Raw genomic sequence first — 17,917 nt, forward strand, 5'->3', positions numbered from 1 at the left:
CATGAATGAAGTTATCTTTTGATAAAAAAATAATAATAATAATAAATAAATAAATAAAAACTTGTTATTCTTCTTTTTTACCTGGAGAATAAATACACAGTTTTGTATTTAATTTCCCTAAAATACTAATTAGAGCCTTGTAACAGGCTAAGAAATTAGGATGACACCAATGACGCCTAAAATAATATCAGGTAACCTGAAGCATCAGTAAGTCAAGTGCACCTTAGAATTTTCGGTAATTCTTGAGACTAAGGTTAATTGCAATACAAGTAGTTTACTACTAACTTGTTCACATGAGGTGCAGTAGGTTTTCTTGAGTGTTGCTGCCAACTACTAAGTGAGGTCACTTTTCCCACTAAGTGCTCAAAGATCGTTTTAATTAATGGTTTCAACATTAATTTGCTATGGTTTTCCAGGGAAGATAAGCGAATCAGTACGTTTAGGTTTGTCTTCACTCTCTTCACAGTTTGCAGGGAACTCTGATCTGCAATCTTTTCTGCCAATTAAGACCGTAATAATTCAATGAGAATTGACTGGAGAACTTCTACTTTGCTTTTATTCCTTCTACAACAGAGATTCCGTACTACTTCTGCAACAGAGATCTTCACAAGTAGTGCATGCTTTGACTGAGAAATGATAATATCTGGGTTTGAATTTCGAAACCCTTCATTCTAATCTTGAAGAGGCTTTGGCCTCCCCTATATAAGTTAGCTTCTGACTACCTTTTCTCCCATTCCAACCCTAGTAAGGCAAACTTTCGTTTTTCATGCCAAAGCACAAGTTAACTTGTCATCCTAGCTTAATACTCCATTGGCGCATAGAGCTTGATCTTAAGCTCCCTCATATGAGTATGGAGTGTTGAGCTATGATGCCAGTTACCTAGTGATAAAACATGATGGCATGTTAACTCGGCTCAGATTAGAAACCTAGCTAGCTAGTAAATCAAACTTCCATTTCTTACAGTTCATGCTACCGCACCAGCTAACTTGTGATCCTAACTTAATACTCCATTTGGATCAACTCTCAGTAGATTACGATCGATTATGGAGTAATAAGTTAGGATTCTAGTTACGTGGTGCTCAAAATGGCATGTATCTTTTGGCAAGTTCAAAAGCCAAGAGAGTGTTTTGCTTTACTTTTGTGTTAGAATTATTGGCCTTTTCTGATTTTCAGAGATCAAATCAAATTTTGTTTGGTCCATTGGTCTCTGAATATCAGCCTACGGCCTCTAATTTTACACATCAAGCAAGTCATATGCCTGCTATTGAATCTGGGAAAGCCCCTATCTTTTGAATCTTTTTCTATGCCTGTAAGTCTTTAAGGGAAGAAATACTCTGTTAATTCCCATGTATCACCTCCACTTCTACTGAGAAAAAGGTTCAATTTTCTAAAGTTCAGATAACATAGTTTTAGTCAAGAGGATAACCAAATCAAAATTTAAAACTAAATATCACATAGGCAAATGGCGTCTCGGGCCATAGCAGCCCAAAATTTTGAAGAAGGATTTCAGGTAAGTTTAGACTTGTAGTATTCTAATGACTACTAGAACTTGGAACATATATGAGAACTATTCAACAATCTAATATTGTGGAAAGAATTAGTCCTTGTAAAAGGCCAGCTGGTATCCAGAAGTCGCATTTTGACGTGTAAATAATTAGTTTAAAGTTCAGTCTGTCAAAAATCATACATAGAAAAGAAATATTCTTCGAGTGAGGCAAGCATGAAAGTTATAAAAAGCTACACCAACCCAATGATATTGAAAGCTAGGATTCTCAATTGTCTATGTAGGTATATGTCTCTTTCTCATCTTATTTTTTGGGATCAAGTTCTAGTACTCAGCTTTTGCAGAAGATCTGCAGAGTCAATGAAGCCAGAGCACAAGATCTGCAGTACTTTCACTTAACACTTAGCAGTCTAACAAAACCAAGGAAAAGGTGGAAAACTAAGCTTACATATATAATTTTCTCCCTACTAAATACTAATTGCACAAACATGCATCAAGCTGCGAATACAGATATATAAGATGAGTTTGAATGGTATCTGGAAATGGTAAAAAAAAAAAAAAAAAATTGTGTGCAGATTTACCAACTTGTCAATGCATGTATGTATATGAAAAGAGAAGGTATCATCTATCTAATATAGAGATGTTAAAAATCAATCCAGCCTATAAGGTCTACTAATCATAAGAAGTTGGAACTTGTTTGCCACAGTTGTCCAGATCATTTACTTCTATATGAACAATTACACGTTTATTGCCCATTAATTTGCTGTGCTTTTCCCAACTTTGTGATATTTATGTCTAGAAGAGAAAAAGATAAAAGACAAGCACAGAGGCCAGGTATCCATGCTAGCTTAGATACTAGTTTGGTATGAAGTTCATACGAGGAATTTGTAACTGGTTCATACTAATTTTTTTTTTAAATCTTTTCTTGTAACACACGTTAACCAAACACATCTGTAATGATTGTCAGCTGCTTAGTGGTCCATGTATGTATAGAGAGAATCATATCAGGGTTCAAAACTGATGAACCCCAGCTACCAAGTACAAGGCATCTAATATTGATATCTTTGACCCGAAAGTTTGAACTTCGAGGCTGGAATTGCAGCATATCTCAGTCCATAAGTATACCTAGCTGACACCTTCAAGGCTCCAGCTTTGACTGAAAAGTTTGAGCTTTGAGTTTGAATTTCTAAAATCCCTCATTTATCAGCAAGCTTTGTGTCTCTGCCACTATATATAATCTCCACCCTCTCTTATTCTTTCACCACATCTTTTCTACCCTTTGTTATATCCTTGCCTGTGGTCAGAACCCAAATTCGCTTTCATTTTGGAAAGTCCTTAACTCCATTCATCCTCATCAAGCTACTAGCTTTTGAGTATACCATTACTCCCAATTAATCTCTTCCCAACTCTGTCATCGTCTATTACTTAGCATCTTTGCTGTAGTTCTTACCACGTTAGCATAATATCTACTGCCACCACTGTGCCCACATTCCCACAGTTGCTTTGCTGTGCAACCCTTCCACCACCATGATTCCATCTCCTGGAATACCTAAATGGAACAAATGTTCTGTTTCTTAAAACAAGTGTCCATGGACTGCCTTGATTAAGGACCACTAAGCTAGGATAACAAGTAATGAAAGTTAGGTACATTGGTTCAGAGAAATTTTTCTGGAGAGCTATGAGTGTGTTTGCCATTGAGCACCCTCCTTCTAGCGCTAAATGTTTCTATGTGGTTCCTGTGAGAGAACCGAGAATCACGTGAAAGCCTAGATGTGGCCTATCAAGGTTGGGAATGTGAGGCTAGTATATGTGTTGGCTTTTGGATCTACCTTGTAGAGTTAGGACCCAAGCCTCTTCCGGTGGCCAGTTGGCGTGTTATTCCAGTGTTTGTGTTCAATATGCATATGATATAAACATGTCGCCTCATCTAGAAAGTTGAAGACTCTAAAGCTATCCAACCAGATTGTCGCATCAGAGTAACCCCAGTGCAGCTAGTGGAGCTCTGGACCTGTGTTCAGGGGACACTTCCAACCTGGAAGTTCTCTTGGAGACGCTTTTAATTTTGTATTTGCCTTTGTTTCTGTCATTCAGCCTCGGTGTATAAAAACTAAATGTCAATAACCATGTTTTGCATAGTTTCCTTTTACCTCTCTGTCTCGCATGTAGCTGGAGATTTGAGTTTCTGCTCCTATCTCTCTTTTTCTACTTGCTGAAGTGATCAGCTGTGCTGTATCCTGAGTTCATCTGTGGTGATGATTTAATTGAAAGCTTTCATTTACCAAAAACTAAATAATTTTTTTTTCTCCATGTTGAGCTTTGTGATCATCTTTTCTCCCGTTTCAAGGGGTTTTTCTATTATTTTGTTCAAATAAAAGTGCAATAATGTTTCTAAACCGCAACTGCTATTGTAAAAGACCTGGTAAAATCACCTGTAAATGTGACCATCAAAATGCCAATGGAGACAAAGCTGATCGACCTGACATGTTCTGAGGGGCTTGAATTCAGTACGATTTGGCACTACAGCTCAAAAAGAAAAGATAGCGGAGTTCTGATCATGTTTCATATGTAATTGTCATGTCAAGCTCCACAAGCTTTCATGCTTGAAATGCCATTAGCTGTACCAAGTTCCATGATTATGTTATCATCCTTTCACAAATTATTAATTTTACAGAATTTTGATGAAATGTTCATCCCTAACTTCAGACCTTTCTAAAATTATTCTATACCCTTTTGTCCAGCAACAATTCTTAGATGGCACCAGGAATTCCATTATGATTTGGACGGAAGTTGCATTTCTTCATAATAACTCAAAAAGTACTACAGCAGATGAAAGTGCAATCAACAATAATGTTTTTATATGAGACTAAATGTGATAATTCCATTTGTAAATTCGGAAAACAAGAGATAAACAGAAGGGCGCGCATCCATAATGCATAATGCAGGTGAAGAACGGGAACTTTTCCGAGCAAATCCTGCAACAAGAAGCAAGAAATTAGATTCATTCATCTGAACAGGTCAATTTAAGATAGTAAGCATCACTTTTGTCGTCCTTAAATTTAGCTAAGCAAATCATATATGTTTTCATGAATCAGAGTCACATACTGACTGCCTAGCATTATGTGCCATAAAAAGGCTTCCATGCTTGGTCAAACAAAAAATGAAATTGCAGTGGTGAATCCAAGTTTTTCTAAGCAAAGATGGATTCCAAATCTTGGACTTAACATTGCAATTTTCATTTTCGTAAGACTTGGATTCAATATCTTCACTTGTTAGAAAAATGGCAGAAGCATAGATAGAGTCCAAATCTTACAAGAATGCTATGATATCTAATGAGAACGGCAGTACCCATAACAAAACATAATTAGCACAAGCTTGCAACCAAAAGATAGGTATGGGAAGGATGAAACACTGGAAGAATATAAAGCAAATCATGAAGGATGAAGAAAACTTATGATTTCTCCACCCTTTGTTGGTATTATGGAACAAAAGCAGGAAAGAAGGGAAATATAGCTACCTATTTCAAATTAAATCCTTATAAACATAGGTTGAGATGCATCTCCTACCCGTCCACTTTTCCTCCCCCTCTAACACTTTCCTAAAACAAAACACAGCCTCATTCTCCAAAAACAAAACAACACACACCCTATCAATCCTCCCTTATTCCTTTTCCATCTATCCATTCCATCTATCCATTGTTTCATATTATCTCTCTACATCCCACCATTTTAATATCCCTACATAAAGTTGTACAATTACTACAAATCAAAACCAAAAGATATTCTCTGTTGAGACCAACTATGAACACATATGATGATTCTACTGTCTAATTTTTCTTGAGATATTTATGTGGGAGTCTTCCTACCAAAGAAAACAAAGAAACTGATAAAGCCAGTTAAGTAACAAAGCCAGGGGTCTTCAGAGATCAGAGGCTTATAGAGTTTTTGAAATCTTTGCTGTACCGAATGATACTCGGTGTTTTCACTTTTAACATGGGTAGTATATTCAATGAAAAACACTGCAGGATGAAGCAAAACAAGTACAAGAAGGCCTAGAACGTTGTGAAATACCTGCTCAAACTATAATTGGACATGAAGTCTGTGTTGGTCCAGCTACGACTCACTCTTCAATTCATCCGAATCTGAATCACTTGCATTATAACCTACCACAGATCCAGACGATCAAATCAGAGGCACATTAACAATGGCCACAATAATCAACACAATGACAAAAACAGCAATTGCGAATAGAGAAGTCAACCTGGTGGCTTTTCACAAACTTTCCAAGCCGAAGACCGCGTCCTGGATGCTCTCGTGATCCACACTCTTCCCTACAATCCCAAAACCCAAAAATTAATAGTACAAACACAACTAGACCTATGATCACAACAGAACCCAAATTTCAAATCTTGAATTTGCATTGACTATAGTGCTTAATCAGCAGACACAAATTGTATAATCAACACTAACCAAACAAAACCTTGCAACTTAAGCTAAACAAGATCAAAACACATAGCTAACAACTATTACAACATCAAAACAAAGATCAATTCAACTCTTAAACCGAAAAACCGAAACCCCGAAAACCATACCAAATGGGCATCTCTGGGAACACCATAGCCGCTATAGTACATCTGCCCCACCAACACCTGCATATTAATATCGCCGGCTTTGGCCTCTTTCAGAGTATCCTTGAACCACCGCTTCACGCATTCCGACACAACCTCCTTCAGCGGCGCGCGGCTCTTCTCCCTCTGTGAGCTGCTCGAAGTCTCCATCTCTCCCTCCAACTTCAACCGCTTCGATTTGTGCCCTATAATTCCTGCAGTGAGCTCTGCTTCCCTCGGAGCTCCGACGCTCTGCGACGACGTCGTTTTGGATTAGCTGGTACAGCCTGGGAAAGCCACTTTCCAGGTCAGAATTTAATAAAGCAACGACCTTTGAATACAGATTGGAAAAAAAGTTAGGGTTTTTGGGGTTTTGAATTTTGCTTACCTTGGGATGCGATTTAGGGTTCCCACTGTAGAGAGATTTTTTGGCGGCTGAGAAAAAAAAAATAAAAAAAATATTTGAAGAAGAAGAAGAGCGGAAATTGCTAGCAAGCTTTGAGAGGAAGAAAGTAAAGAGCAAAAGGGTTGAGCTTGAGCGTTAAGGTACTAAAGGAAAGAGAAGAATGTGACGTCGCAGTTATATCACTGCCTACGACGTCGCTTTTGTCTTTGCCTCTTCTAAGTCTTCTTCGCGTAGACTTTCCAGTCTGTATCATATATGGCAAATATTCGCGTCACTGGATAAATATTACTAGATTAGTAATTTATTACCGCCAGCGGTTTTTTTTTTTTTTTTTTTTTTTTACTGCGGGTGGTATTTTAGATTTTACCAATAATCTTTACATGAACATGAACCATCAAGGAACCGATGGAATCGGTTATTGTCGCGAACAATGATCTCTCTCCCTGTGATCTTGGAGATGAGCTTTATGGCCTGGTGGCAATCGCCGCATACGCGGAGGTTCTTTGAAACTCGAATGGTGTCTTGGGGGGCCGTGGTGATGAGAGCAAATGCAATGGCGAGCTTCTCGCTGTGACAACCGAGGAAATGCTGCTTCTCTTCCTCTTCTATGTCGAACAACACGAAATCCGTGGTTGGGACATAACCTGCTGCTTTTAGATCCTTGGCCAGCTCGTCGAGTTTTGCGTATATCTTGTCGGACAGCTCGTGGGACTTGTCTCCCACGAGGAATTCGTGAACAACCCCGTTTACTTCGATCCAGCTGCAACCTGGGATTTTCTGCAGCCCTTGCTCATTCATTCTTGATCTAATGTTGGCTGCCTCATCCCATTTCTGACTTGCAGAGTAAACATTTGAGAGGAGAACGTAATGTGCTGAGTTCCATGGTTCGAGCTCAATGAGTTGTTTCAGTGCGAGTTCAGCCAATTGAGTATCCCGATGCAGCCTACATCCACCCAACAACGCTCCCCAAACAACAGAGTTCGCCTTCATTGGCATACTTTCAATCAACTGATAAGCTTCATCCAACAAACCCGCACGGCCAAGGAGGTCTACCATACATCCATAATGCTCAATCGTAGGTGTCAAGGAATAGACCCTAGTCATGTTATTGAAATATCTACGACCCTCATCAACCAGACCAGCATGAGAACATCCACAAAGCAAGCCCATGAAAGTGTTCCCATTAGCTCTAAATCCATATTTCTCCACTTGTCCAAATAGTCCGAACACAGCTTTGACATGTCCGTTCATAGCTAATCCAGACATCGCTGCATTCCAAACCACATGGTCTTTCTTCTTCATCCCTTTAAAGACTTCCCAAGCTTGGACCATGCTCCCACATTTCGCATACATGTCAATCAGAGCTGTACCAAGAACAGGGTTATTCAAAATTTCATTCCTGTCCACCAAATTGCTAGCCCACTCCCCTAGCTCTAGAGCTCCTAATCTAGAACAAGCAGAAAGCACCCCTACCATGGCATAACAATCTGGTTTCAAGTTCTCTTTCTGCATTTGAAAGAAGAGGTCCACGGCTTCTTTAGGAAGCCCATTCGATGCATATCCCTGAATCATGCTACTCCAAGCAACTATATCCTTCTCAGCTATTCCATCAAACACAAGACGCGCTTTCTCCATGTTACTGCACTTGGCATACAAATCAACCAAAGAGGTAGCCACAAACACATTCCTCGCCATCCCAATCTCCGTAATGTAATTATCTATCCACTCCCCACTGCGTAAATCCCCTAACTGACTACACGCCGATAATGCCCGAACAAGGCTTAGACTATCAGGCCTCAAACCCATCTCCAACAACCTCAGAAATGTATCAATAGCTTCCCTATACTTCCCCGCTCCAATATACCCGGAAACTATCGCTGTCCAAGAAACAACATTCTTCTCAGGCAAATCATCGAATACCTTATGGGCATGTTCCATATAGCCACACTTCGCATACAGGCAAAGCAAACTAGTTTTCACATACACATCAAAGTCGAAACCCGTCTTCACCACAAGTGTGTGAATCTTCAACCCCAATTGCAAGTCCAAACGCCTCGCACACGCCTTCAAAACAAAAGGGAAAGTGTAGCTGTCGGGGAAGAACCCCTCGTTCCGCATTGAACCGTAGAATCTGACTGCATCTTCCCAACATTCGTTCGAAACCAATCCCCGGATAATGGTGTTCCAGAGATAAATGTTGGGCTCTGTGATTTGGTGAAAGACGATGCGAGCGTAGTTGGTCTGCCCAAAATCGAAGGCGGAGCGCAAGACCAAGTTGAGAAGGTAGTTGTCCTGGCCGAGGCCGAGGCGGAGCAGCCGAGCGTGGGCATGTTTGAGGTGCTTGAAGGAGGTGAGGCCTTCAAAGAGGCACTGCTTGGTCTCCAAAGCCTTGGAAATTGCAGGGGACACTCTACTGGCCAAGGCGGTCATCACCTGTTTTTCAAATGTTGCGCAAATTTGGATGCAACGGTCGAGACCCTACAGTGTGACATAGGTTTATACTATCTTCATTGTTCATTATTCATTAGCCCCCCCTATTTGGGCAAAAATTTCAATTGGCACCCATACTTTAGCTGAAAATGTAAAAACTATACCTCTCCGTAATTCCAACATTTTCCGTCCAAGTTAGCTTCATGTGCCGTTCACATGATAAGAATTGTGGTTTCGACCTTCAAGCAATGCTGTGGTGGATGATTTTATGTTGGACACACGTGGTATCAAGTTAGACTCTGTTTGAGACTGATTCTGGAATGCCTAAAAACGCTTTTCAAATTTACTTAAGCGTTTTTAAACTAGGAAACAAGTGCTTCTCAAAACCATTTTCAAATGCTTCCAAAACCATTTTCAAATGCTTCCAAAACTTCCCAAGACATGTTGTATATTTTTTTGTAATTTCTTTATATTCATAACTAATTTTATTTATTAATTAAAGGCGCTTTTGACCATTTCACACAAAGCTTTAGACTCTAACTTTTTTGGTCTAGCTTTAGACTCTAACTTGAAACGACGAATTGTACAAATCATGTGTGCAGCACACGAGGCTAATTTGGCCACAGAGTTTTGGAATTGACAAAGAGGGTGAGAATTGACACTCTTAGCCAAGAAATTGATGCAAAATGACCACCTGGCAAAGTGGGGGATCCCGGCAAGGTGAGACTGAGAGTGCAAATTGACATTTTATTTGCGACTTTTATTGATAAAATTGGGAGATCCAACAGAGTGAATTCATAAACTTGCTCCCAAAAATATTTCCGCACCTTGACATGACTATATAAACACAATACACAGTATAACATATATGCACTAGAGAACCATTACATACAGACATTACAAAATTTCATTATCAGTACGCTACATGCTACATTTATAGCACTCCAACAATTTACACCTGCCAAGATTTTAATAATATGGTTATACGTAGAAGTTGATTGGAACTGTGCTGCGCTTGCACGCTGAGCCACAGCTTCATTCTTGTATATAGGCATTTGCCTTGCACTAGATTTCTGTGGAATAGAGCTGAGTGACACTACAAACAGATTTTCAGCAAGAGAAAGGGGGTTGTATAATACAAGCTACAGAAAACGCCGGTCTGGTGTAAGAGAATAGCATCTACCAGCCAGTTCGAGGCAATAACTGTAGGGTGAAAAGCTGAAGTAGAATAAATTCCGCTAAGAATCACTCCAACTCTCATCATCATCTTCATCACTTCCCACAAATGCCTGTATCAAAAACCTCATCGTAATAAATATTAACCGACTGGGAAACACAAATTCTGTGTGTATGGGAGAGAGACAGACCTGGCGGATTGCACTTGCTTTTTTCTCTAAGAGAGAGATGACCTTCAAGTTGGGATTATGACCCTGAATGTTGGGTCGTGGTGTGGATCTTGTCACAGTTGCAGGCTTCAGGTTGAAGGACTGAGGCCACAAAAAGGTTCAGTCTTTAATTCATACTTGAAATATGGAGAACCCAAAACGATGAAAGGTGGATGATGCAGAAGCGACAAATACACAAAAGAGAGGTCTAACCTTGGTTCTTATCTGTTGCAGAAATAAATCTCTTTCGTCTACCTTTGGTTCAATCTGAGGCTGAATTCGTTCACTTGCCTTTTTCAACTGCAAAATGTCAAGTTGTTATAAAGGTATTCCACAGTGCATAAATCTCAAAAAGAGCACATTCAGAGAGCTAAAAATTAATTTATCATTTACCTTGCTTTGGCCATGAGCAGCGACAGCATCAATAAGGGGATTTCTAGGACGAGGGATCTTATTCACTGTTCCATTAGACTTTCCAAATTCTGAGTCCGGCATTACATCAGAAGCATTTGATGACCATGCTGTTTCTCCCTCTGATGTTGGCAAACTATGCTGAGGCTTCTCATCTACTGTAGTTGTCGCTGTCAGTGATGTAGCAAGAAGCTTTTCTTGTTCCCTTTCTGATTCCTTCGTTAATTGTTGCGGAGGTTGGATAGGGTCATGTCTAGAAGTTGTGCATTCAGCTCCTGGTACTGTTAATGGCTTTGAAGTAGACTGAACCTTTCCTCCCTCTGTTGTTGGCAAACTATGCTGAGGCTGCTCATCTTCCATGGTTGGTGCCGTCACAGATGTGGCAAGGGGTCTAGCTTGTTCCAATTCTGAATTATCGAATGATTGTTTAAGTACCTCAAGCTCTAAACCTGTTTCCGGCATCAACTGTTGGGGATGGACAATTTCCCCATGAGAAAATACAGGGTCTTGTCCAGATGTTGTACATTCAGTGCCTGGAACTGTGATTGGCTTCGAACTAGACAGACCCTTCTCTCCCTCTAAATCAATGTCATTGTGTCCAGAGCTGTCACCAGAGACCTTTGATAGTTGTATGAATGGGCTTGAGAATTGCATTCCCCCTAAATCAGGAAAATTGTATTGATGATTGGAATCATTATCAGTTGGTTCTTGCGAAAATGGTGCGGGAGGCACAACATGGCCCACCAAAGGTCCAAAAACAAGTTGGGACTTCATATCTTCTGCTGTGAGAGATAAAAATGGGTGTTGAGGCTGCAGTAGCTCTCTCTGCGGTGCTGGTAGATCAAATTGAGCTTTCTCATCAGCTTTCAGTGACTGCATTGGCAAGAATGAATCATTGCTAACACCTCCCAAATCTCTATGTGAGGCTGGCGAAGCATGTTGCATCTTTCCTAACCTCCATTGCATAGGTGGTAGAGGTGGCAACGGTGGCGTGTCCTCAAGATTGACCACAGGTGGCTGGACAAAGTTAGGAAGAATAGACTCTAACGGTTCCATTTTTGGCTTTAAAAGATCAGTTTCCTGGCCTGCTGATTCTGTAAAGAACTCTGAAGTTGAAGGTTGACTTGGAAGGTCTTCAGGAAAAGATTCAGAGGAAGCATCCAAGCATGTCTCTTGATTGATGTGATCCATGGACGGTAGTTTGGATATCTCCTTATCTGGGTGATTTGGAAACCCAATCTGTGCATATTGAGAACTTAATGAGTTAGTACTAGCTTGATCTTCTTGTGAATCTTCCATGGATGGTAGTTTGGATATCTCCTTATCTGGGTGATTTGGAAATCCAATCTGTGCATATTGAGAACTTAATGAGTTAGTACTAGCTTGATCTTCTTGTGAATCTTCCATACCCAGTTGATCAGACTGAAACTCCGGCGACCGTTCTAAGGCAGCTTCTAGCTGACCACTTGCTCCGTCTCTTTCCAAATTTTCCATATGAACTTGATTAGCTTGCAACTCCAACAAAATGTCTAAATTCGTTTCAGTTTCTTGGAGGTCAGGTTCTGGAAGGGCAGAGGTAGATGATGACACAGCATACTCTCCACAAGTCTGATCCAGAGATTGCAACTCTGACTCCTGATTGCTCATTTCCAAAGATGTTGAGGCTGTGGGGTCATCATAGACAGTCGCGCCGTGTTCATTCTGCTCATCCAGGGACAAGTTATGATCGTCATCAAATACCTTTGAACTGGAAGGATTATAAGCAACTGATTTACTTGGGTCTGAATCTGAATCTGGCGAAACAACTTCAACTTTACTTGCTTCCTTTTGCATTTCTGAGTCTGACACGAATTTTGGAGAAGCTACATCATCCATTTCAGATTCTTTCATATGGGAATCCCTGAAGTCAGGAAGAGATTCATGCAAATTCATAAAATTCAATGGTGGAGAACAATTTGCATCTGGAGATGTATCAATATCATAGACATCATCAGATTTGGCAACAGCAGCCGAGGACACAGCAAGATCTTCTACATGAACTGTTTCAAGTACTATATTGTCTGAAACTACAAGATTCCCAAGGCCTGAATATGTTGGAGAGTTCGATGGAAGTTCTACAGAAACAGAATCTCCTTCCTCTGCATCAACATTGCTGGTGCCTGGAGATGTATCAATAAAATCATTGACATCATCAGATTTGGCAACAGCAGCAGAGGACGCACCCACATCTTCTACATGAACTGTTGCAGGTTCTATATTGGCTGAAAGTACATGATCCCCATCGCCTGAATAAGTTGGAGAGTTTGATGGAAGTTCTATAGAAACAGAATCTCCTCCCTCTGAATCAGCATTGCTGGTGAATAAGCCTATCTCCTCATCATCCACAGTCCTAGATCTCTCTTCAGTTTTGAATTTCTCTTCATAGTGGGACATATCCTCATCTAAATCGGAGATTTGCTGGTCCATTAAGACATGTGTCTGTGGAGCATCCTTCTGCTCTTTTAGGACATGTGTCTGTGGAGCATCCTTCTGCTCTATTAGGCCATGTGTCTTTGGAGCATCCCCTCCAGGATATGACTCTCTTGAGATACGTCTCCATGGTATAACTCCAGATTTGAATGCAGTTGGTTTAACAGGATCATCCACTACAGAAACCCTGTTGACAGGCTTTGCAACATCTGAATTATGAGGCAGTAATGTAGAACCTGAAGATGTTTGTATTTCTTTCATTGCTGAAGGAAAGAGCTGCTCTTCTGTAGATGGAATACTTGAAAGTGGTGAATCAATCTTTCTACTGGCGAAGCTTCCCACAGCATCTTCATCAGCACATTGTGTCTGAAACACTTTATTCACAGAATCATTGCCGCTATGATTTACAGAAGCCAATTCTTCAACATTTTTCAAATGCGGTAAATCATCAGAAGTGGCACCTAAATCTTCTTCATCTGCTTCAACTAGAGGAAGCGTAGGAGAAGTATTTGTGAACTCATCCTTAGCCTGGGAAGAACCATCAGGAACAACTGTCATGAAATTATCCAGATTTGTCCCATTTTCTCTGATGTCAAATGATTCAGAACCAAATTTAATTTTATAGGAGGATGTTTCATCTATTAAAGGTCCCACATATGAAGCCACAGGTGACTTTGCTCCATGGTCTGGATGTGGTTGTGTAGGACTCATTTCCCCAACCAACCTATTGCAAGATATATCTCCACTATCAGGGTTTATGCTTTCCTGAATACATGTATCCACAGCTCCACAAGCTTCAGTGGATGGTAATTCTTTAGCTGCTCCATTACACTCTGAAGGTGTATTCTCAACCATATTGCTTAAAGTGTCAGAGTGCAGACTGGCTCTATCTCTTATGAATGAATTATTCCACTCATCTGACCAAGAAGAGTTCTCATTTGATTGAGAATCCAAAGATTGAGCTTGAAGCTCTACATGTTCCTCCTCATTTGCATCAGAGTCTGTCCTGCATTTGTCAACCTTCATTAAGCCTAGATTGCTCTTAGCTCTGCTATCATTGTCCGTATCCACTTCTGAATCCATAGTAGCAAGAGCATCCACGTAATTATCTACCTCACTGGGCAAATCATCAGAATTGTATCCCTCTACACTGCCTTCAGTTTTGTCTTCTCCATCAACTTCTAATGCCCTCTCAACTGCTACCATTTGAAGGTTGGAATAGCTGTTGTCACTTCCACCATCAGAATTTGGTTCAGACCCCTTGGCAATTTTTCCATAGAAAGAGCCCCCATTCAAACCATCCATTGATTGTTTTGATACGACTTCTTGGTGTTTAGTAGTTGAAGAACTAGCACTACTCCTTTCCGGAGACTTTTCTGCAGGACTCACAATACTAATGTCAAGTATTCTAAGCCCCGACTCATTCTTATTATCTGAGCTCAAATTCAAGAGCGGGGAAGTAACAGAAGTTGCACAAACCAGTTTACGCTCTGGTGAATGAGTCTCCATAAATTTATCCATGTAACTTTTCTTGGTTTTTGAGTCAACTGCAGATCCATTCAAATGTCTTTTCTTTAATTTCACACGACGAGCAGGGTCACTGTAACCATTCTGAATGCGCTCCTCCAGAAATAACTCATGCAGTCTGCATTATTTGGAAGAAGAAAAAATGCCATTTAACCATCTATATTTAAAAACATGCACATTTAACGTCCACATGAATGCTAATAAGACAGTGACAAGAATAAGAGGTCTCACTTAGCATGTGATGGCAGTAAAACGTCTGGGGTTTCACCATTCCTCCAGCGTGATCCTTTCTTCTGCTACACATAAAAGACACAATAAATATTTTCTTGAACAGTTTTTTAACAGTGCTTTCTAACAGTAAAAACCGAACCTAGTTTGCATGTTCTAAGTTGAAAAGTACCATTCCCTGGTTTCCACACAGGCATGCATGTAGGCACACTTCAAAATTAAGATTAGGATTAAGCACACATATCAGTAAAAAAAAACAGCATACAATAGAAATCAATCAAGGGACCGGTTGAAAATTTCTAACTTTGCTTACACCAAACCCATTTTTTTGTTTACACCCAGAGAAACCATTTCTTTTAACTATCCACAGATGACAGCATGGGTGGTCATTCATGCCTTATTAATGGTGCTACGCAGGAAGCCTGCTGTTCTGAAGAAAAAAAGAGGGACATTGTTGTGGCTGGCAATAGCCCCACTCACTAATGGTCAATACCTATATTGGATGTCCTAATGGATCGCCCCAAGTCAAATACCCCCTTGAGGGATTCAACGATTCAGCTATGTGGTTGGATTTTTCAATGAAAAAGGTGTGAATGGTTGGTTCAATAGACATGGATATGAACGAGCATGAATGCATATCATCTAACATTTATTACTTAAGAAACAAAAGAACCTCCTATATTAACATATTAGTTGTTTAGACACAATGATTATTCTGTAGATATACCTTTACTTTACGGATCTTCCTTTCTCTCTGCATATCTGCTGGTGCTAATGAGTATGCCGATTCCACTTTAAAGAATGACGGATCAGTGTATCGCTTTAAACATGCCCCAGCCCCAGCAACATCAAACCTGTTAAAAATAGGATGAGAATAATTTCGGACTTTCTACATCTTAATTTGTTTTTAGATTTTAAGTCGAATTAGCATAAGTGAGCAGAAATTAGGCAATCATACTTGTCCAGAAGGAATAACCGAGGAGGAGCACGGCATTCTTCATAAGAATCCATTACAAAGCGAGGTAAGTCTCCACGGGTGATCAGATTCTGTTCGCAACGCAGATTAGGATGCCAGTCAACACCTGCAATAGAATTATGTGTTTACACAAAAATGTTGTAATTAAATGTCTATTACTAATTATTTGAAAAGTGAAATGTCTCTTTTCAATGCTCTAGCATTTTATACAAAACACATGGGTCATGATATGATACGAGTAACTACATAACTATCAGATCATTTTTCATTTAACTGTTAGAAAGATGCATAACATGTTATGAAGAAACAATTGTACAGCATGGACCCTAACCTGTATTTGAAAAAAACGGCGAATGATTCGTTTGAGATAGAAGTGCCTTCTCAATTGAAGGAAAATCTGCTTCAAGCTGTTGGACGCGAACCATTAGACCGTGGCCTCTTGTAGCGGTTGCCATTACTTCTTCATGCAAGTCATGAAATATTTCAGCAGCAAACCTATTAATCAGAGCACCATTTCTCATGAGTCCATTTCAAATTAAACCATAAACAACTCCATGATAAAGTTCTAGCTATGCAATGTAGGCGATAGATGTGAGTCAACTTTATCTGAACTATGCAACTTCTCCAAACAGATTTGCAGTAACCAAATTCAAATCCAAATTGCATTTCAAGCCTGATCGTACTAAAATTCATGATCCAAAATACTAAAACTCAAAAAAATTGTCAAAAATGAATGCCACCATTGGTAAAGCTCAACGGTAAGAACCTAGATACTACTACAATCAAAACTCAGCGTCAATCTAGTAAAAAAAAGCCCCAACTCTTAGAACAACATTCAGAAATAGAAATCCACCACATTAGTCAAATTATCATCCCCAAACTCCGAACTAGAAACCCTAGAGGTTCAGCATTCCGGTCAAAACAGTAATTTCCAAGTCAAGGTCCCGAAATTGAAATCAACAACCGCAAAAGGAAATAAACAGTGAAAGAGAGGCTCACTCGGCAAGGTCGCCAAGCTGACGCAAGACGCCGACGAGTCCAGCCATGGCGACGCCTTCGAGTAAGGCCTCCGGATCATCTCTATCGGCGGCTTTGTAGAGCTCCGGATCGGCCAAGCCGTACTCGTTCCGTATCTGGTACCGCGTCAACGGCATTCTTCCCAAACCCTAACAATCCTTCAAAAGCCCTAATCGAATCCTCTGCGAAATTCGATTTCACATTTCCAGGCGGCCGAGGAGAGAGAGTGAGTGAGTGAATATGCGGTGGTGGTGTGAGAGAGACAGGAGAGAATCAGAGAGAGAGAGAGAGTCACAGAGAGAGAGCGAGATAAAAAAGACGAAAAAGATTTGTTTTTTTAACGGAGGAATTTTGGAATGAAATGAAAGCAACGGTGGGAGGGAGTGCCCTGCTGGGCGCGCATCTTGCCGCTTATAATGGGCTCGCTGTATGGGATCCTGTTCTTTTTTTACTTATTTATGCTCTCATAATTCTCCATGTTTGGCGTTACGAATTATCTGCCTTCCAAGGCCCCAAAGGGGGCTATAAATGATGAAACCTTTGGCTTTACGCTGGATTTTCCAAACATATGATCTTTCTATTAGTTTTGAAGAAATATGAACTAGGAATTTTATGTTTGTTTTTGCTTGATTAGGTAACTTGTCTGTGTAGTAAACTCAACTTTAAACTCAAAATTTAAAGCTCACTCTGGATAATTCAAGTATAATTATAAACTTTTTTATTAATCATCACGTAATTTCTCTGATTTCAACATACATATTGGTATAATATATTTAAAAAATCATTAGAGAGCGCTACAACAAAAAATCTAATTATCTGACCGTAAAGATAGAAAAGAGAGATTTTGTTATTATTTTAAGATCGTAATTGCATTCATATCTCCATGAGATTTAGGATGAGTTTAAATACTTTTTGATATTTTTTTGAAGAATTATGAACTAAGGATGACAACATATCATAT

At 39.9% G+C, this 17,917-nt stretch overlaps 3 protein-coding genes across 4 annotated transcripts; all 3 read right to left on the bottom strand.

Annotated features, from left to right (window-relative positions):
* Positions 1 to 4,279: 4,279 nt before the first annotated feature.
* On the bottom strand, positions 4,280 to 6,655 carry LOC133721430 (uncharacterized). Its single transcript, XM_062148048.1, has 5 exons — positions 6,496 to 6,655; positions 6,093 to 6,394; positions 5,762 to 5,831; positions 5,572 to 5,663; positions 4,280 to 4,476 (listed from the first exon to the last, which is right to left on the bottom strand). Exons 2-4 carry the CDS (start codon positions 6,276 to 6,278, stop codon positions 5,614 to 5,616), a joined length of 306 nt encoding a protein of 101 aa, XP_062004032.1. The 5' UTR covers positions 6,279 to 6,394; positions 6,496 to 6,655; the 3' UTR covers positions 4,280 to 4,476; positions 5,572 to 5,613.
* Positions 6,656 to 6,848: 193 nt separating this feature from the next.
* On the bottom strand, positions 6,849 to 9,122 carry LOC133721429 (putative pentatricopeptide repeat-containing protein At3g08820). The gene has a single exon (XM_062148047.1). It carries the CDS (start codon positions 8,941 to 8,943, stop codon positions 6,877 to 6,879), a length of 2,067 nt encoding a protein of 688 aa, XP_062004031.1. The 5' UTR covers positions 8,944 to 9,122; the 3' UTR covers positions 6,849 to 6,876.
* A 635-nt stretch (positions 9,123 to 9,757) lies between these two features.
* Positions 9,758 to 17,304, bottom strand: LOC133722649 (protein SCAR2). Of its 2 annotated transcripts, none has more exons than XM_062149520.1 (9): positions 16,939 to 17,304; positions 16,271 to 16,434; positions 15,922 to 16,045; positions 15,691 to 15,817; positions 14,967 to 15,028; positions 10,722 to 14,853; positions 10,542 to 10,628; positions 10,311 to 10,430; positions 9,758 to 10,232 (listed from the first exon to the last, which is right to left on the bottom strand). In XM_062149520.1, exons 1-9 carry the CDS (start codon positions 17,091 to 17,093, stop codon positions 10,182 to 10,184), a joined length of 5,022 nt encoding a protein of 1,673 aa, XP_062005504.1. In that variant the 5' UTR covers positions 17,094 to 17,304; the 3' UTR covers positions 9,758 to 10,181. The 2 variants fall into 2 exon arrangements, with proteins under 2 accessions (XP_062005504.1, XP_062005503.1); XM_062149519.1 differs by having other exon boundaries at positions 14,967 to 15,031.
* Positions 17,305 to 17,917: the final 613 nt, after the last annotated feature.

Source organism: Rosa rugosa, chromosome 7, assembly GCF_958449725.1.
Source record: "Rosa rugosa chromosome 7, drRosRugo1.1, whole genome shotgun sequence".
Classification (NCBI taxonomy): Eukaryota; Viridiplantae; Streptophyta; class Magnoliopsida; order Rosales; family Rosaceae; genus Rosa; species Rosa rugosa.